This window comes from Scyliorhinus canicula, chromosome 4 (assembly GCF_902713615.1).
Source record: "Scyliorhinus canicula chromosome 4, sScyCan1.1, whole genome shotgun sequence".
NCBI classification, from domain to species: Eukaryota; Metazoa; Chordata; class Chondrichthyes; order Carcharhiniformes; family Scyliorhinidae; genus Scyliorhinus; species Scyliorhinus canicula.
Genome location: NC_052149.1, coordinates 86,109,668 through 86,135,028, shown reverse-complemented (window position 1 = coordinate 86,135,028; position 25,361 = coordinate 86,109,668). Strand labels below are relative to the sequence as shown.

Sequence of the window (25,361 nt, the reverse complement as noted above, 5' to 3'; positions counted from 1 at the left end):
CCAGGTTATGCCAGAGCTTATGCTCTACACAAGCCTTCTCTCACTCTATCTTACACTACCTCAGCGAACCTTTCTCCCACATTATCCAGCTTCCTGATAAATGCTACTTTACCTCAAAACACTGTACACGTGCAGCAGAAACATGCACAAAACTTACGTTCTGATGAAATATTGTGCATCTGTATCTCTCTCAACAGATCCCACCAAACCTGCTGAGCATTTTCAGCACTTTCTGTTTTTATTTAATCGAAAAAGAGGCATCAATTGAATTGACTCAACTTTTGAGCACTTCATATACAGGGGCTGATAGAAAGACTGACATGAAGAGATACATACAGGGGCTGACAGAGAGACATACATGAAGATATACATACAGGGGCTGTCAGAGAGACATACATGCAGAGATACATACAGGGGCTGACAGAGAGACATACATGAAGAGATACATACAGGGGCTGACAGAGACATACATGAAGAGATACATACAGGGGCTGTCAGAGAGACATACATGAAGAGATTAATCTATCTTATTTTGAAGAACACCATACATACAGAAGCTGCTCGGTACTAACATCTGACACGTGTTAGGTGAGAGTGCGTCTTTAGCTTTCACTCATTGCATGTCACACCAACAAAAATATTTATGATCGCATTCGCTTTATCTTCAAAAAGGATTAAACTGGGTAATTCCCAGCTCTGTTCAATATTTTCCTTTTGCCCGTATCTAACGACAGGCTGTCTAACAGGAAGAGGTCAAAGAAGTCTTTATTTAGACAAGTATACTTTTCCTGCCTTATTGGAATACCATCGATTACCGTTACATGAACTGCACTTTTGGCTGTCAGTGTGGAATTTATTTTCCTGGACTGAAATAAAACAAGACTCATTAAAATTAAAGGAAGTGCCTGCTGTGAATAGGTATTTTAACAAAAGGAACACAATGCAGTTCAAAGGTTGCTTCATTAACGTTTCAGTTGGCAAATGCAGCAGTCAATTTGAGTCTAATCCACAGAGGTCAGGAAAATCCCAGATTTAATTCCTTGCCTACGCTGAATTGTAACCAGGGTGGTGGTAAAAACCTAAGGAGGGGTAACCTGGCTTGGGGTTAAGTTCCTTACGAGCATCCACAGACTCCTGCCTGTCCAGACAGGATATGATTTGACCAAGCTATGGTGCCACCATTGCAGTATTTGTTCGCTGACTCACTTTTTATACTTACATGTGAACATTGCTACTTTGGAAAGATGAGAAATGGACAACTGCCACAAATGGAACTGTACCCAAAAAAAAGTCAGTGTCTGTAAAGGACAGGAGAAAAGTAACGAGTTGATGGGAAATGGGCAGAGGAAAAATACATCTGGCCAGTGGGTATTCACAGCTGGATGTTCAAAGAGGGATAAGTTAAGTTCGGTTCGTTTTCTCCCTATAGATTGAATACGTTAGTAACACTCAGTGGAATTCAGGGGTGCAGACAATAAACGTTAATATTGAGCACACTCTTTCCAAGAGCTGTTATACTGCAAAAAGCCAGGTGGTGAAGGATAGAACTGGATTTAATCTCCACACATTTTTGTAAGCATGTATTTACAGAGATCATAGGGCAGTATTTATCAACCACCCTGCTGCGTGTTTTTTGGAGGGGGAGGCAGCCTGCCAGCGGGATCTACCAGTACCGCCATTGTCAATGGGATTTTCCATTGATAGCACCCCTTACCCACAGGAAACACGTGTGCCGGTGTGGGACTGAAATTTCCCGCCAGCAGGAACAGCCAGTAACTCCCGCCCATACATTCTAAACATGCGCCTCCTCGCCAAACAACACATTTCAGTCTATTCCTATTTATGAAGGCACAGGTAAATTCCCAGTTAATGCCCACCACCTGCATACAATGACATGCAATTAATATCCAATTAACAAGGGCGGCCTACTCACCTGTGCTGTCTGTTAGTACCTGCTTCCTTCAGAATATTCCTTCCTTCTGCATGGCTATCAGTGGTGGGGTGCAGAAAATGGAGCATGCACAAAAGTTTGTGGTCATGTGCACGGAGGGAGGTGGAGATGGATAGTGCAATGCGGCAAGACTAGGTGAGTTCTCTTTGTGTTGGAGATGCAATGAGATCAGAAGCTCAGCTCAGGGTCAAATAGGTTACCAAGGATGTGAACAGGTGGATTCAGCGTGAGGCCGAAGCCAAGGCGATGGAGGGAGTTGCTGGTGCAGAAAAATGAGTTTCTGGCAACTATCCAAGAAAATGGGTTTGGGTCTTCCTCGGTGTTTAATCGGCGGAAATTTGCTAATCAAATACTGTATTGGATTTCGGGCAAGCTGTCTGACAACACAGAGGTCCTGGAATGGGCCGAGAGATGTGATTATGAATAATTTCAGAGTACTTGTGAAACTAGAGTAGTGTCTTCAAATGATGTTGCCAGGAGGAATATGGAGATGGGAAATGCAGTGGGGGAAATGGGTAAGGGATTGGGAGTCTTTATAAGTAATGAGGTGGGAGTGTGAAGAAAGGCCATTGCAGCAGATTCTCTAGTTATCACTGGCTAGGTAAAAGTGGAACCAAGTGAAGCAGTCCAACTTAGCTGGACAATGCAGAAGAAGCATTGGAAGCAAATAGTATCATCAACTACACTAGCCACTACTGAAAACCTGAGAAGAATGAGGAATGTTAGGGAGCTATGTTATTGAGGATGATTTATGTCTTTGATGAGACTATATTCAGTGCTGTATGTGGTAGGGTGAAAACCTGATTGGAGAGGTTAAAATATGGAGTTGACCATTAAATAATCCTGGTAGCTGTGAGGCATTGACGCAGAGTCTGACTCTATTGTTATAATTTCTGACATTTGTGAGAAAGTAAATTCCTCTTTCTAACACTCAGCTCCGTCACAATATATTTGGATTATATTTGCTATTATTTTTTATTATGCTTCTAGTTTCATTGAAAAATTGCACAGAAAATGAGAAAATCATAAGTCGGAAAATACTTTAAAATAATGTCGACACATATTTCATAACAAGCAAAAGATAAAAATCTTTGATGTCCATCCTTATACCTCAGGGTATTCAAGAGTGGAGTTCCGTCTATTTTATTCTAATGAGATAACGTCACAGGGAATTTTCTGGGAAGGCCAGGAAGTTGTGCAATTGCGAGCATGAATGAGGATATAAAGTTAGCTAGCAGCTGCAGTGAAAGTGTCACTCTGCAACGATAACCTTTTCAGGCACTGCTCCTTTCCTCTCCAGAGAGACAGCCAGAAACATCATTCAACATTCATTCAACTTTCAACTGAGCATTTGTAGAGCGCCAGAATCAACTGAAGTGATCTGAGCCTGAATCTGCTAAGGTAAGCCAGAATAAAGTGAAAGACTGGTTTGTTTACTGTATGCAATATTTTCAAATAGTTCGATCAAGCATTTTTCTTTGAAAGAGAAAGGCTCTGTTCTCCTTTTATGGCTTCATTTCCTGAAGTGTGGTACATGGGTCTTCTAGTATTTTGGCCAAATTGCCTCACTTCCCATGTGATCCCAAACAGGCTATTCGACTATATGGGCACCACTGTTGTGGGGTCACATCTCCTCATGCAAAGACTACACAAGGTACGATCCAGTAGAAGTTACTGGAAAACTGGGAATTCTGGTGGATTTAGCCTCTCCTGAGTCCAGCATATTGAAGCCAAACATGGTACCTTAAGCTTTAACCCAAATAAAGAACAGCTAAGGGGAATTGAAGGAAGAAAAAAAACAGCAAAAATTCTGGCCTACTATGGTCAAAATGGTCAGCAGTGTCCTTTAATGGAATTGATCAATAAGTCAGAATCAAACTGCTCAGACTTAAAATTGTAATGTGATTTGATGCAAAATATGTGTTGAGGCAAAAATATTATACTGGATTCAAACTCTATTAAAAATGTTTCCAATCTATCGTGAAATCTTTCCCCCTATTAAATTTAGGCATACTCGTAGTCCCAAGGATATTTACTGACAAGATACAAAAATGTTGACGCTGTCATATTTTAATTTCTTGCAAATTGGGGGCTCTTGGAATTCAGTTTGGCTCATATTGTGGTGTCAGTTTCACAGTCTATCATTATACGACTACAGTGAGGAAGAGGCTTTTTATTTAACAGAAACAAAGTATTTTCTGCAGGAGGAAATTCAATCGTATAAAAGACAGTAAATAACATTTCTAGAGTAATTATTATTCGGCTACTTACATAATTAAAGTAAGTGATGGTCATTGTCAGAAAGTTCTGATATTCCTGCCGCTATTGCTGGTGTGTTGATGGGGGGTGGGGGGGGGGGGGGGGGGAATGCTAAGTGGGTCTAAAGTCATACCGTAATTCACAGGTTGGTACAAACCAGCTGACTTCAAATCTGCTACACTAGGCTCTGAGGATAATTAGTCATGTAAAACGTAAGACAAAATTGTTATTAATTCAACTATGAAATCCAATGATTTATTTTGGATATTTTTCAGTAGAAGCTTAAGATTTGTCCCCCTATGTTTTCTACTCTGAAAATTGGAACAAAATAGTATTGACAAATCCTTCTTCCAACTTTTAATTCATGTAATGATTAGAACTGATTTCAAGTGTCTGTTAGTCATCTGTATATATGAACACTGTAGTCACATGAACAGCTACAGGAGTGGCACGGTAACACAGTGGTTAGCACAGTTGCTTCACAGCTCCAAGGTCCCAGGTTCGATTCCCTGCTTGGATCACTGCATGTGCAAAGTCTGCACATTCTCCCCGTGTCTGCGTGGGTTTCCTCCAAGTGCTGCGGTTTCCTCCCACAGTCCAAAGTTGTGCAGGTTAGGTGGATTGGCCATATTAAATTGCCCTTAGGTTAGGTGGGGTTACTGGTTTAGTGGGATAGGGTGGAGGTGTGGGCTTAAGTGGGGTGCTCTTTCCAAGAGCCGGTGCAGATTCGATGTGCCGAATGGCCTCCTTCTGCACTGTAAATCCTATTTAAAAATTCTATTAAAAAATTCTATGAACAGGTTTGTAACCAATGTAAATTTTGGTATCTATACTATCCAAACCTCAGTGATGTTTATGCTGTAGATGCTAACTCTTGATATGAATTTTCTTAGCTAAGTCAGAGCCCCAGTACAGATACTGACTTAACTGCAGATTAGTATCGCAGTATCGCCTTCGAGACATGTGGAGCCAGTAGCCTCAACTGTTACCCATGTGTCAATGGTTGGGGTAAGGCAACCCTGAGTGCCAAATTCGCCCACCAACACCCAGAGACTGGTTAACATTTTGTGGGACAATCAGTTCTTTCCTAACATCAAAAAGCTTAAAAACTATTGATGTGCCTGGAAACCTGTCATATTTCACTTTGCATTTGTTGCAACTATAACTTTGCTGCCAATTGTTATTCTTCATAGGTAGGCAATAACCATCATGCTTCTGCTCAGTGTTCGGCCCGATTGGGATTATAGCAATAATCACCCATCAAGGAAGAGGACTGTTCCAATCCAAAGCCAGGCTCCACCTATGAGTTGAACGGAATAATTTAAGCTGTTACGCTCATAATTTTAGCATGGTAGTATTTCGTGAAAGGAAATAAAAACAAAATACTGCAGATGCTGGAAATCTAAAATTGAAAAACAAAATGCTGGAAAAACTCAGCAGATCTGTGAAGAGAGAACAGAGGACATGATCTAACCAAATTAAAACAGAGTGCCCTTCTGGGCGGCATTTGCGGGGTTGTTCCCGGCCTTGTAGCCCTGGGAACGACCCCACTATTAATCGGCACTCTGTCTTGTTTTCGTGCCCCAGCGGGGAATGCCAGCATTTAGCTGTATTTCTTGCATTGAGGAGCTTTGCGAGACGAGCCCCTCAGTGCAGGAAGGAATCGGGACGCCATTTTTGACTGGCACTACGTTCTCGCGACCCCAGGATGCTACCCCTGGACTCCCCACAATTCCCAACCCACTTTTGGGGTCGTCAGGCCCCTGCACACCTCCACATAGGGGTAGGGTCCGTCCGGCCCAAACCCCGATACAGGCACAATGCCAGCTTGGCACCTTGGAATGTCTGGCACTTGACAGTGCTCCTACCAACCTTGCAGTGCCATCTGGGCACCCTGACAGTTCCAGGCTGGCATTCAGGGGCTACAGCCAGGGTACCAAGGTGCCCAGGTGGCACCAGCAGTGCCAGGGTGCCACACTGCTTGGAGGCCGACCACCCAGAGGCTTGAGATCGCCTGGTTATCCCCCACCTCCCCAGGTACCATTCCGCCTGGTCCCCATTTATGGGGACTGGTACTCAGCGCTGCCCGGCTGGGGTCTCCTCGGTGAGGCCAGTAGGTGCCGGGTGGAGTGTCGATCCGGCGAAGGCATAGGTAAGGCAACTTCTAAGCCAACTTCACTCTATGAGATTGGACCCCGCCCCATTGTGAGCAGGACCCAGATCATGACATCTTGTGAGATCTGGTTAGATCTCGTGAAGCGTAACGGTTGTCGGGAAGCCGGGGGAGGCCCCTCAATGGCGCGCAACGTAACCAGTAGATCAAGCCCAGAGTTAGCATTTCGAGTCCGAATGACATTTCCCTAGAGTGACTTGTATGAAATTCCCTTTCACATTATAAGGGAGCTGTTAACCAGCAAAATACAAACATTGCAAAGCTTAATTTCAAATGTTGTGCTTTTAACATCATAAAGGATGAGTGATATGATCAGAATGTTCGAGGTTTCGTATTTTAAAATAAAATAACACAATGAGAAGTGTATCTTCAATATTACATATTTATCTTGGTTATGACATACAGGATAGATTCTGCTTAAAATGATTAATCATAGCTTGTTCTCTGCAGGCTGACAGCAAAATGACAAACAAGGTAAAGCAACAATCTCCATTGGTTCAGAAGGGTGGAAGTCGATTGTGGTTCTTCACCATCATTGTTCTTGGTAAGATATAAGTAAGATAAAATAAAAGCTGCAATAAGGCTGTTTTTGACAATATGGGTGAATTCTATCATACTTCATTCTAATATGCACTGTCTTGGGTTGCGACTATTATTTCTGAAACATTAGAAGAGCTGGCAAAGAAGAAAAGTATCTGTACTTTGATAGTTCAGCAAGGTCGACCCCTGGAACCTCCAAATCCACTCACTCCTCTATCTGATGGTTATAAAGATCCAGTTTCTTATGATTCGCATTAAACAGCAACTTACTCATAAATGCCTGAAGTTGGTGCTGAAATTGCTAGCATGTTTCGAAGGATGAGGGGAAATCTTATTGAAACTTACAGGATACGGAGAGGTCTAGTTAGAGTGGATGTGGAGAGGATGTTTCCACTAGTAGGAAAAATTAGAACCATAGCGCATAGCCTCAGACTGAAGGGACAATCCTTTAAAACAAAGAGAAGAGGGAGAATTTCTTCAGCCAGAGGGTGGTGAATCTGTGGAACTCTTTGCCGCAGAAGGCTGTGGAGGTCAAATCACTGAGTGTCTTTAAGACAGAGATAGATAGGTTTTTGATTAATAAGGGGGAATCGGGGTTATGGGGAGAAGGCAGGAGAATGGGGATGAGAAAAATAGCAGCCATCATTGAATGGTGGAGCAGACTTGATAGGCCGAGTGGGCGTAATCCTGTTCCTATGTCTTATGGTCTTATAGTACTCAGTCATCCGAATTGTTATTTTCTTTACAGAACTAATGCTTCTGGGAAGAATCCATGGCTGGACCTATAAATATGTTAACGAAGATATGCCCTGGGAAAATGCAAGACGTTTCTGTCAACAACATTACACAGATCTAGTTGCAATCCAAAATGCTAGAGAAATTGAGTATTTGAACAATGTCATACCTCAGGCAAAGTATTACTACTGGATTGGAATAAGGAAAACAAATGGCACTTGGACCTGGGTTGGTACTAATAAACCTCTCACCAAAGAAGCAGAGAACTGGGCTCAAAATGAACCGAATAATCAGGGAACAGATGGGAATGAAGACTGTGTAGAAATGTACATAAAAAGGTCCACCGATACAGGGAAGTGGAACGATAACAACTGTAATAAGAAGAAACGACCTTTGTGTTACATAGGTAAGAAGACAAATTAAAAAAAAATTTTTTTTTTAATATAATTTTTATTGGAATTTTTTACAGAAAATATAAAACATGACAAACAATGAAATGCAACAAAATAACCCATAATAACTGTGACACCCCCAGACCGTATCGGCGCATGTATCACATCCCCCCCACCCCCCAACCCAATGAACAACAAAAGAACTTAAAAATATATTAAAATTAAATAAACAATCATAGTCATTGTCGCCCCCCCCCTTTTCCCTCCCCTTTTCCCTCCCCCCCCCCCCCCCCCCCGGGTTGCTGCTGCTACTGTCCCTGTACCCTACCGTTGAGCCAGAAAGTCGAGAAAAGGCTGCCACCGCCTAAAGAACCCTTGTACCGACCCTCTCAGGGCGAATTTGACCTTCTCTAGCTTAATGAAACCAGCCATGTCATTGATCCAGGTCTCCACGCTTGGGGGCCTCGCATCCTTCCATTGTAGCAAGATCCTTCGCCGGGATACTAGGGACGCAAAGGCCAGCACACCGGCCTCTTTCGCCTCCTGCACTCCCGGCTCCACCCCAACCCCAAAAATCGCGAGTCCCCATCCTGGCTTGACCCTGGATCCCACCACCCTCGACACCGTCCTCGCCACCCCCTTCCAGAACTCCTCCAGTGCCGGGCATGCCCAGAACATATGGGCATGGTTCGCTGGACTCCCCGAGCACCTGACACACCTGTCCTCACCCCCAAAGAACCTACTCATCCTCGTCCCAGTCATGTGGGCCCTATGCAGCACCTTGAATTGGATGAGGCTAAGCCGCGCACACGAGGAGGAAGAATTAACCCTCTCCAGAGCATCAGCCCATGTCCCGTCTTCGATCTGTTCCCCCAGTTCCCCCTCCCACGTAAGAAGACAAATTAACCAGAGATTATTTTAATGAATGCCCTGGGTTATCTCTACAATCATGCCTAATGTCAGAGTCACATTTGAAGATTTTAAACAAATCCTGAATTACTGCAAAAAAGATTCTTCACTGTCTCTTGATCCAACATTGGTGCATTATTCAAATGCCCTCTGTAAATAAAATGTCTAAATATGGGACTAGGCATTAAAATAATACTATGTAATTTTCACATGGTAAAATATTCCTTAATTACCATGTATATATGATCAAATTGAATTATTTAAATACGGTGTTCCAATGAACTATTGTACTGATTCTAACAGGAGCTTATATTAATGTTCTTTTTTATGTGCAAAGGGTGTTAATGTGCAGATTTCTAAATCATTTTATCTTCTTTAGCTTCATGCACTCCCACTTCATGTAGTGGTCATGGCGAATGTGTTGAGAATATTGGAAACTACACATGTGAATGCAATGATGGATTCTATGGGCGAGAGTGTGAACATGGTAAGGGGATGTTACTTTCATAGAGAGCGTGAATTGACTGGTGTTCAACAAAAAATGACCAATTATTGGAGGTATATATTGAATTAACTTTCTCTATTCATCAGTAACCTGAATTTGAATGGTTGTCAAGCTGTATCAGTTTTTTTGGCCTATGGATTTTTTACCCTCATCTTGTTTTAATGGGAAATCATTGTTGGCTTTGGTTACATGGCTGCAATCCAACCAACACCATTTCACCCCAGTAATCTTTCTTCCTTTGTTAATCCAAAAGCCTAGGGTGGTCTTGCCTTACTCCATGTCAATATATGCTTAGTTTTCAGCAGGAGACTGTAGGTTGTGAGTGGAAATAAGGTCAGGTTGATCACCCAGGCTCCAACCCTTATCTGTCCAGTTTATGAGAACCAGGACCCAATGCTCAATTCCCTATTACTGCCACAGTTTAGACCAGCTGAACCATCATAGGCTGAACAGGTCATTTCCTTCATATGAGAAGTCAATGACAATATGCAAGCAAGTTCAGAAATTACTCCCAAAATATTCAGAAAGCACCATGAAAACATTTAAACTATTATTCAGTTCTAAGACAAATTGTGAAGACTGCATCATAACTATGCATGAATTACATCCTCAGCCCATGGCAGTACATCCATCCAGAATTTCCCGAATGCCGTTTCTCCAATATGACAACACAATTACTTATTTTTTAAATTACTTTTTCTGAGTTACAAAGCCAGAGCTCAGAGTGTGGACAGGGGCAAACCCCTAATCTAGCTCCTTGCCTGCTCCAAAAAACAATTCAAATTCAAATTGAATCCAATTCATGATGGTCCCCACAAGAGAAGCATACCAGATCTGAGCCAAAAGGCAGAGCAGATACTACACTTGATCTTAGCCAAAAAGGCCGAGAAGCAATGCACAATTACTTCTTAAATAGTTTCCGAGTTTTATTTTCCACTGCTATATCTGGCAATCCATTCCATGCATTGTTTAATCTGTGTGAAAAATAGTTTCCAAATATCAGTCCCAAGTTTGTCTTCTGAAGGATTAAACTGGTGAGCCCTTGATCTAATTTCATGAATGGATTTTTATGCAAATATATAAAAGAAAATCGTAACACAATAACTTACACATTTCCCAATCCCTCCTGTCCAGCTGAACAGTGTGCCACTCTCAATGTTCCTGACCAAGCGACTATGAATTGCACCCATCCTCATGGAAACTTCAGCTTTGACTCCACGTGTGAATTCCAATGTGCAGCAGGATTTACACTGCAGGGCTCACAGGATCTCCGATGCAATGCAACAGGAATGTGGACAGCAGAGACACCCAGCTGTGAAGGTACATCACAAACAATACCCACTAAAAGGAAGAGAAAAGTCAGAATCAAAGTTTAACATGTTAAAGACATTTATGGATGAGAGTATTTAAGGGTATGTTCAATTTCATAATTTATGTGTTTTAGTTGTAAGATGTGGAGATCTGGTGGTTCCTCAAGGATTCAAGAACTGTTCTCATCCCATCGAAGATTTCAGTTACAACTCAACATGTGACTTCAGCTGTGCTGAAGGGTTTGAGCTCCGAGGATCAGACAGACTGGAGTGTGGGTCATCTGGAGAATGGTCAGCGTCTATCCCCAACTGTGAAGGTAGAGTGCGAATTATCGTAAGGAATCCATCCACACGTAATTAGCCACAATCCACATGGGACTGTAAGCGTTTCTCTGTTCATTGTCACGCTCCCCTCTATTTCCGACGCTGTCCACCCTATTAGTGTCACAAGTAGGTTTACATAACACTTCAATTAAGTTACTGTGAAGGTCCCCTCATCGCCACACTATGGCGCCTGTTCGAGTACAGGAAGGGAGAATTCAGAATGTCCAATTCACCTAACAAGCCCGCCTTTCGGGACTTGAGGGAGGAAACCGGAGCACTCGGAGGAAACCCGCGCAGACACGAGGAGAATGTGCAGACTTCACACAGTGACCTAAACTGCAGATCAAACCAAGGTCCCTGGAGCTATGAAGCAACAGTGCTACCACTGTGCGAATATGCCACACGCTCAGTTCTTCTCTGACCTGCTCAGTACTTTCCTGATATTCCATCTTTTGTAATCACCAATACCACAGTCACTCTCATCCTGCCTTTTACATTATTTGTACTTTCTCGATTCCACTCATTCAACCAAAACCCATGAGATGCCGGGAAGCTGATTTTCCAAGGAATGAAAAGTGGAAACCTGTGAAGTATTCAATAGACGTGGTTTCAGATGCATTATGTTGAGTGGGAGCTTTTCTATTTATTTATGTGGACTTATTGTTTGACGTTTGTTTCAGCTGTGAAATGTGAAGGTCTGGTGATTCCGAGACAAGGGAAAATGGACTGTTCTCATCCTATTGGAACGTTCAGTTACAACTCAACATGTGACTTCAGCTGTGCTGAAGGGTTTGAGCTCCGAGGATCAGACAGACTGGAGTGTGGGACATCTGGGGAATGGTCAGCGCCCATTCCCACATGTAAAGGTAGAGTGTGAAATTATACTAACGAATCCATCCACACAAAATTAGCCACAATTCACGTGGGACTGTCAGCATTTCTCTGTTCGCTGTCACTCCTCCCTCTATATTCTGATGCTGTCCACATTCCAGTCCTTCTCTGACCTGCTCAGTACTTCCCTGATGTTCCATCCTTTCTAATCACCAACATCAAATCCTCATCCTGTCTTTTGCAGTGGTTGTACTTTCTCAGTTCCACTTTTCACCTCAGGTAAAAGCACATGAGAACGCGGGAAGCGGATTTTCCTAGGAATGAAAAATAGAAACTTGTGAATTATTCGATAGACAGGGTTTCAGATGCATTATGTTGAGTGGGAGCTTTTCTATTTATTTATGTGGACTTAGTGTTTGACGTTTGTTTCAGCTGTGAAATGTGAAAGTCTGGTGATTCCGAGACAAGGGAAAATGGACTGTTCTCATCCTATTGGAACGTTCAGTTACAACTCAACATGTGACTTCAGCTGTGCTGAAGGGTTTGAGCTCCGAGGATCAGACAGACTGGAGTGTGGGACATCTGGAGAATGGTCAGCGTCTATCCCCAACTGTGAAGGTAATGGCAAATAGAATCTAAAGATTGAAAAGGAAAAATGTTTAAAAGTGTACTAAAAGTTTACCCATATATCAAGCGAAGCAGGAGATTAGAGAAGTTGGGATTGAAAGTGTAAGAATATCATGAGTTAATCTGTTTACTTACGATCGAGACAATTTTGCATTAGACAATATGCGAACCTGAATAATTTTAAATATATAAGCATGTGAATAATCATTTAAAAACAACAGCCTAGACAAGCTGGTGTATCTTGAAAAGTATTTGTCAATGACTAAATTAAGCTGTTGAATTGTATGTATAAACTGCCTTTGCTGCACCAGAGTGAAGGTGAACTAAACTGTAATGTCAGCAATTAAAAAGATGAACATTGGATTGGCCAGGATCACAAGATGCAGTGAAGGCAGAAAAATTGAATGTCTCTGTAAGATGTCAAATGGGAACAATGTGGAAGCAGAGAAGCTTAGTTGGGTAAAATGTACGAAATGATTGGATCTATTAGTGTATATACCCAAGATAAAGGTGTATAAAGGAGAAGGGATTTATGATGATGAATAGCAGAGGAAGAAGGAAGTGGAAAGAGTGCCTTAGCTTGAGTGCTTGGGAGGTAAGTGTTGACTGGAAGTTAACACTTAGGTATCAAACATTTGAATTTCACGCTGCATCAACAACATATTGGTGGCACAGTGGTTAGCACTGCTGCCTCATAGCACCAGAGACCCCGGTTCAATCCCAGACTTCTGTGACTCTGTGTGGAGTTTGCACATTCTTCCCGTGTCTGCGTGGGTTTCCCCCAGGTGTTCCGGTTTCCTTCCACAGTCCAAAGATGTGCAGGTTAGCTGGAGTGGCCATACTAAATTGCCTCTTTGTGTTCAAAGATGTGCAGGTTAGGTGGAGTGGCCATACTAAATTGCCTCTTTGTGTTCAAAGATGTGCAGGTTAGGTGGAGTGGCCAAACTAAATTGCCTCTTTGTGTTCAAAGATGTGCAGGTTAGGTGGAATGGCCATACTAAATTGCCTCTTTGTGTTCAAAGATGTGCAGGTTAGGTGGGGTTATGGGGATGGGGTGGGGGATGGGCTGAGGTAGGGTGCTCTTTCTGAGGTTCGGTGCAGACTTGATGGGCTAAATGACTTCCTTCTGCACTGTAGGGTCTCTATGAATTCTATGGAACATGTCTCATGTGTGAGCGTAGGTGAAATGAAGTGAAATGAAAATCGCTTATTGTCACAGGTAGGCTTCAAATGAAGTTACTGTGGAAAGCCCCTAGTCGCCACATTCTGGTGCCTGTTTGGGGAGGCTGGTACGGGAATTGAACCGTGCTGCTGGCCTGCCTGGGTCTGTTTTCAAAGCCAGCGATTGAGCCCTGTGCTAAACCATGGTAACTGATTTTTAAGCATTAAAGAAACAATTGGACCAACTAAGGCAGGCAGGAGATTTAAAAAGCTGAAAAGAGGAATTAGAAGTCACAGTGGGAGCGTGAGCGAGGTAATGAGTAAATCTAACCGGACAATCAATCTCAATATAAACAAAAGAATTGTGAATTACTAGGAAAACTAGGAAGACAAAAAGTGCAGTGACAGTCATTACCTCTGGAGACCCTGGCTGCAGGGGGAAGACATTTTATACATTTCTATAAATTGGGGTGACCTAGATTTGAAAGCCCCGTGCTATAATGACACTGGCTATGATTTTCAACTACCTAGCAGGTTGTATTCTCTCCATCTAGTCCATGAAACCAAGAAGGTCCAGGGGAGAGAGTCCATTTGCCTCCAGCCATGCACACAAAATGGGTTAGAGGCCTGAGCATGGGAATTAGATCCCTAAAAGAGTTAGCAGATAGTGGAAAGAGAAACTTCAGAAAGTGGATGTAAATGCTGGGGGCAACCTCACACCTACCCAGCCAACCAACTGAGAAAAGGATTAAAAAGCAAGGAAAGGGGAGTAACAGGTCTTAGTCTGTCCAACAACTGAATGGATTATTTGTGACAGTACATTACTGCCTCATCTCGGTAATGTATTGATCTCTGCTGTATGACATTGAAGAGAATTATTGCAACCAATTGGTGTCTGGCTCAAATTCTGTGCAAAACCTTACGGTAAAGCTTAATCTCATTGGCTCAACATAAAGAGAGCAGCCATGATCTGTTTGAATGGTGGGGCAGGCCCGTAGGGATAGTTCTGCTCCTAGTCTGTATGTTCATATGACCAACAGAGGCAGGGAGCTGATTTCCCAGCTGATGGGCAGGGCCACCACCTCCACATTAAATCTCAACTTATTATCCAAAGTCACATGCTTGACATAGTTAAATATGCATTATATTTGATATTTCAGCTTTAAAATGTGAAACACTCGAAATTTCCAACCCGGGATTCAAGAACTGTTCTCATCCTATTGGAACGTTCAGTTACAACTCAACATGTGACTTCAGCTGTGCTGAAGGGTTTGAGCTCCGAGGATCAGACAGACTGGAGTGTGGGACATCTGGGGAATGGTCAGCGCCCATTCCCACATGTAAAGGTAGAGTGTGAAATTATACTAACGAATCCACCCACACAAAATTAGCCACAATTCACGTGGGACTGTCAGCATTTCTCTGTTCGCTGTCACTCCTCCCTCTATATTCTGATGCTGTCCACATTCCAGTCCTTCTCTGACCTGCTCAGTACTTTCCTGATGTTCCATCCTTTCTAATCACCAACATCAAATCCTCATCCTGTCTTTTGCAGTGGTTGTACTTTCTCAGTTCCACTTTTTCACCTCAGGTAAAAGCACATGAGAACGCGGGAAGCGGATTTTCCAAGGAATGAAAAGTAGAAACTTGTGAATTATTCGATAGACAGGGTTTCAGATGCATTATGTTGAGTGGGAGCTTTTCTATTTATTTATGTGGACTTAGTGTTTGACGTTTGTTTCAGCTGTGAAATGTGAAAGTCTGGTGATTCCGAGACAAGGGAAAATGGACTGTTCTCATCCTATTGGAACGTTCAGTTACAACTCAACATGTGACTTCAGCTGTGCTGAAGGGTTTGAGCTCCGAGGATCAGACAGACTGGAGTGTGGGACATCTGGAGAATGGTCAGCGTCTATCCCCAACTGTGAAGGTAATGGCAAATCTAAAGATTAAAGAGATGTAAAGATAAAAGTGATCTCAACCCAACAAAACCCAACATTTGAACCTGGGGTGCCAGTCTTGTTCTGAGTATAGCAATACTGTAACTGACATAATTCTATTTAAATTCCTGATAATGCTGCTGGGATCAGGATGCTGATTCGGAATATAGACTTCAATTATATATTCATATAGATAGAATATAGACTGTTAATGCACAGGCTTGTAGAATTCATTAATCTGAATTAATTTGCATCACAACTCAACAAATTCTTCTTTGTATATTTCAGCTGTACAATGTGAAAAATTGGAGAATCAAGATCAGGTTATTGTAACCTGCTCAAAACCAATTGCCCCATTCAGTTACAACTCAACTTGCAACTTTAACTGCCCGGGGGGATTTGTATTGAGTGGATCAAGAAGTATCAAGTGTGAAGCTACAGGTCAATGGACAACACTGATGCCCACCTGCAAAGGTAATTTTCAGTTCAAGTGTTACCAGTTTCTTGTGTTGCTGATATATTTAGAAATCTGAGAATCATCTATTTTCAATTCCAAATTACTGTCTCCATGATGCATTAATTTATTGCTGTGTTTTGATGCATCATTCATTTACAGCCCATCTCTCCGAGAGAGCTCAATTAATAAATAGGCTCTCTGTTACAATGATGTGCTTATTATATGACTACCAAAGAGACACATTGAAAGAATTAAAGCGTTTTGAATAATGTTATAGTAGTCGTAGACTACTTGGGCAGCACGGTAGCATTGTGGATAGCACAATGGCTTCACAGCTCCAGGGTCCCAGGTTCGATTCCGGCTTGGGTCACTGTCTATGCGGAGTCTGCACATCCTCCCCGTGTGTGCATGGGTTTCCTCCGGGTGCTCCGGTTTCCTCCCACAGTCCAAAGATGAGCAGGTTAGGTGGATTGGCCATGATAAATTGCCCTTAGTGTCCAAGATTGCCCTTAGTGTTGGGTGGGGTTACTGGGTTATGGGGATAGGGTGGAGGTGGAGGTATTGACCTTTGGTAGGGTGCTCTTTCCAAGAGCCGGTGCAGACTCGATGGGCCGAATGGCCTCCTTCTGCACTGTAAATTCTATGAAATCTAGAGGATAGAGGATTAGTTAACTGACAGAAGCAAATAGTGGGGATAAATAGGTGTTTTTCTGGTTGGCGATCAGTGGCTAGTGGTGTGCCTCAGGGATCAGTGTTAGGTCCACAATTGTTTACAATTTACATAGATGATCTGGAGTTGGGGACCAAGTGTAATGTACCAAAGTTCGCAGCTGACACCAAGATGCGTGGTAGAGCCAAGTGTGCAGAGGCCACTGAAAGTCTGCAGAGGAAAATAGATAGTTTAAGTCAGTGGGCAAGGGTCTGGCAGATGGAGTACAATGTTGGTAAATGTGAGGTCATCTATTTTGGTAGGGATAACCACAAAATGGACTATTATTTAAATGGTAAAAAATTGCATGCACGTAGTTGTGCAGAGGGACCTGGGTGTCCTTGTGCATGAATTGCAAAAAATTGGTTTGCAAGTGCAGCAGGTAATCAAGAAGGGAAATGGAATTTTGTCCTCCATTTCAGGAGTGATGGAGTTTAAAAACAGGGAGGTTATGTTGCAGCTGTATAGGGTGCTGGTGAGGCCACACCTGGAGTACTGTATACAGTTTTGGTCTCCTTACTTGAGAAAAATGTACTGGCACTGAAGGGTGTGCAGAGATTCACGAGGTTGATTCTGGAGTTGAGAGGATTAGTTTATCAGGAGAGATTAAGTAGACTGGGACTATACTCATTGGAATTTAGAATAATGTGGGTAGATCTTATAGAAACATAAAATTATGAAGGGAATAGATTAGACAGATGCAGGGAGGTTATTTCCACTGTCATGTGAAACTAGAACTAGGGGCATAACCTCAAAATTAAGGGGAGGAGATTTAGGACTGAGTTGAGTTCTTCACCCAAAGGGTTGTGAATCTGTGGAATTCCTTGCCCAGCGAAGCAGTTGAGGCTCCTTCATTAACTGTTTTTAAGACAAAGATAGATACATTTTTGAACAGGAAAGAAATAAAAGGTTATGGTGAGCGCATGGGTAAGTGGAGCTGAGTCCACAAAAATCTCAGCTGTGATCTTATTGGATAGCGGAGCAGGCTTGAGGGACCAGATGGCCTACTCCTGCTCTTAGTTCTTATGTTCATACCATGTAAGATACTGAAGTTCCCAGAACAAGTCCGCCTGATGTGTTTCCACCCTGCTAGAGATTTCATCGACAAGTCTACCTGTGACTTTAGCCTTGCTGAAGGATTTGTAATAAAAGGATCCAAGAAGCTAGAGTTTGGAACTATGCTCAGCCTTCATTTACTATCCCTATTAGAAAGTGTGCCCTTTACAATCTTTAGCTTCAATATTTCATTCCTCTCAGATTATGTAGAAGTAGACACATTTTCTTAGCATGGCTTAACAAACAGTGATCATTTACACTCAGTTCTTGGTCTTTCATTGCAGCTGTGAAATGTGATGTTCCAAACATTCCTAGAAACGGGAACATGAACTGTTCCCATCCGATTGGAAACTTCAGTTACCTTTCAACTTGTGACTTTGGCTGTGGGGAAGATTTCTTATTGATTGGCTCCATGAGTCTGCGGTGTGAGGAATCTGCAACATGGTCTGCACCAATACCTGCCTGTGAATGTATGTTATTTCAGTGTAAACCCTTCTTACTAATCACATGCCTTTGAACTAGTAAAATATTGGAAGTTATTTCATTTTAAAATTGAATAATGGCATTTATTGAAATATCCTGTGATGGATTTAATGCTGGTTTTTCATCTATTCTTAGACTCTGCTGCACGTCCATTGTCTGAAAGTTATTCACCTGTATTAACAGCAACAGCTGTTGCATCTGGTATCTCCGCTATATCACTGATAGCTTGGATAGTGAGACAGATCAGAAAGAAAAGTAAGTATACCTCAGACAATCATTTTCTATTTGTAAAGTTACCTGTATACGTTTTGATAAGATTTCAGCTATTCCTGTTTGACCAGAAAATTCTGTTTGATGTGTCATGGCCTATCTGGTCTTCAGAGAACATCCCCTCTAGGCGTTTAGAGTGGCACAACTCTATTCACTGACACGACACAGATAAACATAATTTGCTATCACAGTTATTGGACCATAAAATAATTCCTAGTCAATCCCATAAAATAACTCGTTTCCCATTGGATTCCTTGAGTTTGAACCCCAATATGGATTACTATTTAAATTTTATTCCCCTTGAACACAAATTTCTGGCTACTGTTGTTCTTAGCTGGATTGTTAGATTCAGTGCTTGAAGTTGTGTCTTGTGCCCATCTCAATGCATGGGGGTGGGATGTGTTGGGAGGAGGCAGTGGTAGATGGCACATAAATGTAAAGGGACACATCTTGTGGAAGCATATTTCCTTCAGGTTATCTCCAACCAGCATTCACTGTGCTGAATTGCAGAAGTCTGCTTCAGATACCACTCTGGTGCTCGCAATGAAAAAAAAACGTGATGAAGGGTAACAGGTGTGGGAATCCAATGGGGGAAATCTGGGCAAAAATACAACCGATGAACTAAGTCACAAAGTATAAAGAGTAAAAGCTATAAAGATTGAAATCATTCTGTGATGTTATTTACAAACGCCTCAAAAGTTCTTTGTCATTTTTTATTTAAATGGCAGTTAGGGAAATTTCACACAATTGTGCGGGTGTTACTGATGTTAATAATTGTCACTATGAAGTCTGATTCCAACACTTCACTGGCTTATAAATAATTTGCAAATGAGAAGGTTCTTGGAAAAACTGACTACGTGCTCACAAACACCTCTTGCACAGATTGCTGTACTGATAAACATTGAGGGTTTCCTGCTGTAAGGGTGGAGTCTGTCCTCAGATTAAAATATATGAAGAGTAAAAGCCATGTTGGTCAAAAACAAAATTAACAATAAACAAAATAAATAGGGGAGGGGTGGGCTGCACTTTAGCACATTTTCCTCACTGGATCCTAGGTCTAATTCCAGCTAAAATAGATAAGCTGGAAGTATTCTTTTTCTCCAGAATTCAACATGTTAGAATGGTCCACAATACAGAACTGCCCATAATATGACATAAAGTAACCATCTCACTGAGCAAGTCTTTCAGGTTAGGTTGCATAACAAAATAGCATACAGCATTTTGGGAGAAGATTTGTTCTTTAGTTCGTTGTTCTCGACCTGTCCTGGAAGTGCTCAGGAATAATGTTGGGTGTGTACATTTGAAACATATTCCATCTTCCTGTACTGATTTTATATCCACTTAACTTATAAAACAGAAAACCATGGCACTACAGTAACGCAAATTCTATAAAAGCACTTCCTGAATGTGCTGTTTCAGGAATCAGCTTCTGTTTAGAATGATCCAAAATCATATGAACTCCTCATGTTTGTCATACAAATTTTCCATCTACATTTAAATATCTCTTTCTGCTGCCGATTTTATAATTGAGGCAAGTGATCTGGCACTGCATAACATCCTGTGACAACCTGTGCACATTTCTACATTTAGTGTGTGGTGCAAATTGGTGTCCAGGTGTCACACTTTGCATAGGGATCCTGGAGGAAGTGAAAATGGTACTTTTGAGCAGCTCTAACCAGTGATAGTCAAATACTGCAATAAGTAATTAGCCCTAATTATAACAATTTTAATGGTGGTTGATTCACTGTTGCAAGTAAATTGTTTGAATGTTGAGTTCTCAGTATCGCAATGAGCTGAGTGTCTTGTCTTGAAAGTTCCTTTTGAGAAAAATAAAATCAATTAACTTTCATCCTTCTTTACCTTTTAGCACAAGGAAAAAAGTTTTCACTTTTAAGGTAAGAATTGGCAATTTTTAAAATTATGTTAGTTAGAACATGGCTGCTATTAAATGTTATTCTCTTCTGCATGACCTGTGGCTTTATGTAAACTCAGTGTAGGTGATGCCGGGGTTGTAATTGCTGAAACAGTATTTACTGGATTTGGCCATTAAAGTTGAAACCATTCTCTGCCATCTCAGTCGCATTTGGCACCATGCAATGTACACTGAGTATTATAAACCAAGACGGTGTCCGCATCATTCCAAGCCTGTGCTGGGTTAACAGATCTTAGCTGGAGTAATGTAGAGGTGGACCAAGCAAGGACTGAGAAACACAATCAGTTAGAATCACTGTACAATCATGTGTGAGCATGGCATCCATGGGATTTGACCAGGCTAAGATGGTCTGCTTGGTTAAGCACCTCAACAAAACTTGCTGTGTAAGCTCACAGGTTAGAACTGGCAGCCAATAATCATGAAACCATACACAGTTAGCACTGCAAGGTCAAGAGGGAAAAATATGCAGTAAATTCTTTTAAATAATTTATTGGACACAAATGTAATTTTAATTTTTTTATGCTAATTAAAACTGTTTTCTTTTTACAGCAATGAAAATCAAGATAAAACATCAGAAACGTACAAGATGAATGATGAATGTAGTGACAACATGTGTTGAGGTGAGACACCTTATCGTCATTAATCATTATTAGATTTTTCTGCTGGGACCAGTGAGATAACTTCATGGAAACCTTCAGCAGTTTCGGCTAAACCTGAAAGATGATTTATTCTTTTGATTCTGAGAGCCGAACCGTGTAGGACACCATGCCAAATATCTCTAATTGTGTTTTGCATTTCTTATTACAGGTCTTTCAAAGCTTTTATTGTTCAAAGAACAGACAAATAAGAAAGGATTGGCGATAATTTTCAAGATTTGCTTCTTCCGCATTCCAACAAATTGGAACAGAATTCAGTTCAAAATTTTTCCTCTTTCTGAACGACAAGTGCCAATGACAAGGCAGTATAGCTTACTGTAAAATCCATCATGTGAAGATACAGATTCTTGTCTTGTGCGTTTATCAACACAGGATTGAGTCCAAAGACTGTAGCTTTATGGCTGTTATATTAATGACAAAATTGACACATTTGTCACTTTAAAAAAGTAAATGAACAGTGATGTGATTGTAATAGACCATTTGAAAATGAAGCACTTCTGCTTAAAGGATACAAAAGTGGTCCCATGATTGGTATCAAACTATTTGTTACTTCAGTGATATGTAGCCATAATTGATGATACAGAGCTACAGTTTTGCACAGTTTGTTTGTTGTATAGCATTTGTGTATTACGAGTAGCCTCTGTGACTCGTACACAAAATACAAATCCACTCAGGGATGAGGTAATTTATTTGCCGTAATGGCCAAATGCGTTTAATGTGATTTCAAACAATACACTAGTAGAAAAACCAAACAAGAGTTATTTTTTAATTTATTTGTCCTATCCTTCAGTTTTCCCTCTATATCACAGCGTTTTCTATGAAGGCAGGAAAGCGGCCTACGTCTTGGCCTGCTCTTTAGCCTCTGTATCAGGACGATGTCCTCGTTTACTTTTCCCTCCTTCAAAGTCCCTGTCCAGTGATCTTCTCAGGAAGTTGTGAGCAAATTGGTGCCCAAGCTTCCCAATGCCATGACTCAGCTGTGCCGAAACCCACTGCTTCATCGGTTAGGTTTTGTGAAATCTGACTTCAACAGACCTAAAAATGAACAAGTATGATTTCAGCTCAATTCGTTAGAACACTCGTGGAACAAAATATTTAAGTTATTAATAATGAAGATGATAATCTATAGAACAAGAAACTGAAAGGTACGGTGGTCAAATCCCTTACTGCAAACAGATTAAAAAACAAACTCCATTTGGTATGGTAATACAAATGATTCTTTTGGGAATCGAAGTGAAACTGCGCAATGACCAATGAGTTTTCTGTAATGTTTCTTTACTCACTCTATCTGTATATGTTGGTTAAATGTGTGGGTACACCGTTGATATTTATTATTGATTTATTTAATTGCTCCCTGTGGTTGAGATATTACCCAAAGGGTAAATGTTAGATTTGCATAATTATCTCATCAGACAAACTTCATTTGGCTTGCTGTATTTATATGGCTGTTTACCTGTGTCAGGACATTTATAATTTGTGGGTTGTCCATTCCCGGTTTTTTTTTTGGTGAGCTGGAAGGGTTTGTCCCTCTCAATCTGAAAAAATAATTCTGACATACATTTGTGTGAAAATTAGGGAAAAATTATTTTCTCACAAAGCACTGCATCTGATCACCATCTGGCCCCCAATTTTGGGAGAGCAATTTGACAAGATTTAAATTGATGGAGACAAGTTGATGACAAATCTTCATGGAGAAATAAGCCTGTTGAGGAGCCTGTTGCAGCTTGAATGATCTTAGTAAAACAATACAAACTGAAAAAAGTTCAATTCCCCAGCAGTGATATCCTTCACCATAATAAACACAATATTTACATAAAGAAAAAAAGCCACAGATTGGAAAATCTTAATGCCTCATTTTATACAGTGCTCACTGGAAAGTATGAGTATTTTAAAAAATAAATGTTTTCAAAGTGTTTTCATATATAAATTAACATCATTGTACATGAGGATTAGATTATTTATTTGTTTATCTATTGTTAATGAACGTATTCATTTCTAAATTGACATGTTATTCATTTGTAATTTCTAATAAAATGTAATGCTGGCCATAAACTGGTTGTGCTGTCAATTGCCTTCTTAGATCCCTATAGGCTGTAAACAGCCAAGGCCTTTAACTGTTTCGAGTCATCAGATTAATATTTTGTCCATTCTTAATGAGCAAGTTTAACCCAACCCAATCAGATCAGTTGGCCAGCCCATATCATGCAAAACCAAAAGGCTGCTGTTTTGGTTGTTTAATTATAGGGGGGGGGATTTCCAGCCATTTTCGCCAGTGGGATGTTCTGGTAATTCTTGGTGTAAACTACATCGCCCACCACAAACATTCTTTCAACTTTCTTTGAATCGTGCTGTCTCTTCTGTTCATTTTGTTTAACCTCCAAATCCCTGCCAAATTTTTAAATATAAGGGTCCAATCATGTTCGAACGTGCTTGCTCATTAGCAGTAGGTGTGGCACCTGTGGTGGAGTGAGGCGTAGTATGATAGGGGAGTAGGAACCGGGCCAGTTTGAGTTGCAAAAGGAGCTGAAGACTGCTGTTTCATGGCAGCCTTCAACGTTTGGACTGCGCTCAGCTAGTCCATTTGAAGTACGGTGATAGGGAGCAGTTCAAATATGTTGAATACTGTTGGTCCTCATAAAATGTTGGAATTCTTCACTGTAAAAGCAATCCCATTATCTGAGACCAGGGTGGCAAAAGTCTGTCGCAATTTCTCTGCTGTTGCTGATGAGGTCATGGACTTCATTTTGTGTAATTCCAACCACAGAGTGAGCAGCAACTACAAGCAAGAACATGGAGCCCATAAATAGGCCAGCAAAGTTGATGTGTAGTCTTACCCAGGGCAACCTGGCCACTTCCAAAGGTGCGTGATGGTTGCAGATGGCAAGAGTTGCTGCATTTGGCACTGGTCACACTGTTTGACCAGATTCTCCATGTTGATATCCATCCTGGGCCACCATAACTGCATGTGGGCATTATCCAGTTTTGTCATCCCCAGATGGGAACAGTGTAATCTCTGGAACAATAGCTTCCTAGCGGGGTTGGGAATGATCTCCCTAGCTCCCCACAAAAATACGCTGCCTTCGCAACTTTATTTATCTTTTCTTACCAGAAAGGGCTGTAGCAATCCATGAACAACCTCTCGAAGCACTTCATTACGACTGAAGTCAGGGCCTCCGACCCCGACGGTAGTCATTGAGACACATTGCCCGGTTCTTCTTTGGCTCCGGTATGATGGTGGTCTTCTTGAAGCAGGTGTGTACCTCGGCGCAGAGTATGGACAGGTTAAAGATGTCCGCGACCACCTCTGCCAGTTGGTCTACGCAGGCTCTGAGTGCACAAACAGGGATCCCGTCCGGACCCATCGCCTTCCGAGGGTTCACTTTCAGGAAGGCCGATCTGACTTCGGAAGCTGTGATGGTGGGCAAGGGTGTGTTGTGGGCTGCTGGGGCACTCGACAACAGATCGTTGGTTTCCTGCTCGAGCCGAGCATAGAAACCAAAATGGGTCAAAATGGACCAAGAGTCTGGATGATTGAAGAGCTAATTTAACGTGTTCAAAGGTTCTTTCTGATGCCCTTTCCATCTCTGGTGTTCTTGAGTAGGGTGTATAACAATGTGGAAAGATTGGGAATAAAACTACCATAATAGTTTACCATTCCTAAAAATGGATTTAAATTCTGATATATTTTTGGGGTTGGTGCATCTTTAGTCATTTTGATCTACTCCTCCATCTGGTGCAGCCCTTTGGTGTCTACCCTGAATCGTAAGTACATCAATTCCTGAGCTTGGAAAGTACACTTTTTGCGTTTCAGCCTTACTCTGGCCTTTTTACATCTCTTTAAGACTTCTTCAGAATTTGCTCATTGCTTCTTTGGAAGCAGGGGCGATAGTGACGTTTAAGGGGCATCTTGTCAAATACACTAATAGGATGGGAATAGAGGGATATGGATGCCAGAAGTGTAGAAGATTTTAGTTTAGATGGGCAGCATGGTCGGCGTAGGCTTGGAGGACCGAAGGGCCTGTTCCTGTGCTGTGCTTTTTTTTGTTCTTTGTTCTCTTCAGACATTCCTGTAATTAGCACATCATTTAGATAGACAACCACCTTTGGTCGGTCTTGTCGTGAACTCTCTATCGTGTGCTG

General features: G+C 41.6%; 1 protein-coding gene and 1 pseudogene across 2 annotated transcripts; one reads left to right on the top strand and one right to left on the bottom strand.

The window, feature by feature from the left end:
• The first annotated feature begins 2,955 nt into the window (after positions 1-2,955).
• sele (selectin E) lies at positions 2,956-23,273 on the top strand. 2 transcript variants are annotated; one of them, XM_038794671.1, is made up of 16 exons: positions 2,959-3,352; positions 6,834-6,927; positions 7,672-8,064; positions 9,339-9,446; positions 10,599-10,784; positions 10,909-11,091; positions 11,779-11,964; positions 12,362-12,547; positions 14,878-15,063; positions 15,462-15,647; positions 15,946-16,131; positions 18,164-18,349; positions 18,498-18,617; positions 20,500-20,527; positions 21,115-21,185; positions 21,373-23,273. In XM_038794671.1, exons 2-15 carry the CDS (start codon positions 6,846-6,848, stop codon positions 21,182-21,184), a joined length of 2,286 nt encoding a protein of 761 aa, XP_038650599.1. In that variant the 5' UTR covers positions 2,959-3,352; positions 6,834-6,845; the 3' UTR covers position 21,185; positions 21,373-23,273. The 2 variants fall into 2 exon arrangements, with proteins under 2 accessions (XP_038650600.1, XP_038650599.1); XM_038794672.1 differs by lacking the exon at positions 14,878-15,063 and having other exon boundaries at positions 2,956-3,352.
• On the bottom strand, positions 10,150-10,359 carry LOC119965514 (annotated as a pseudogene).
• Positions 23,274-25,361: the final 2,088 nt, after the last annotated feature.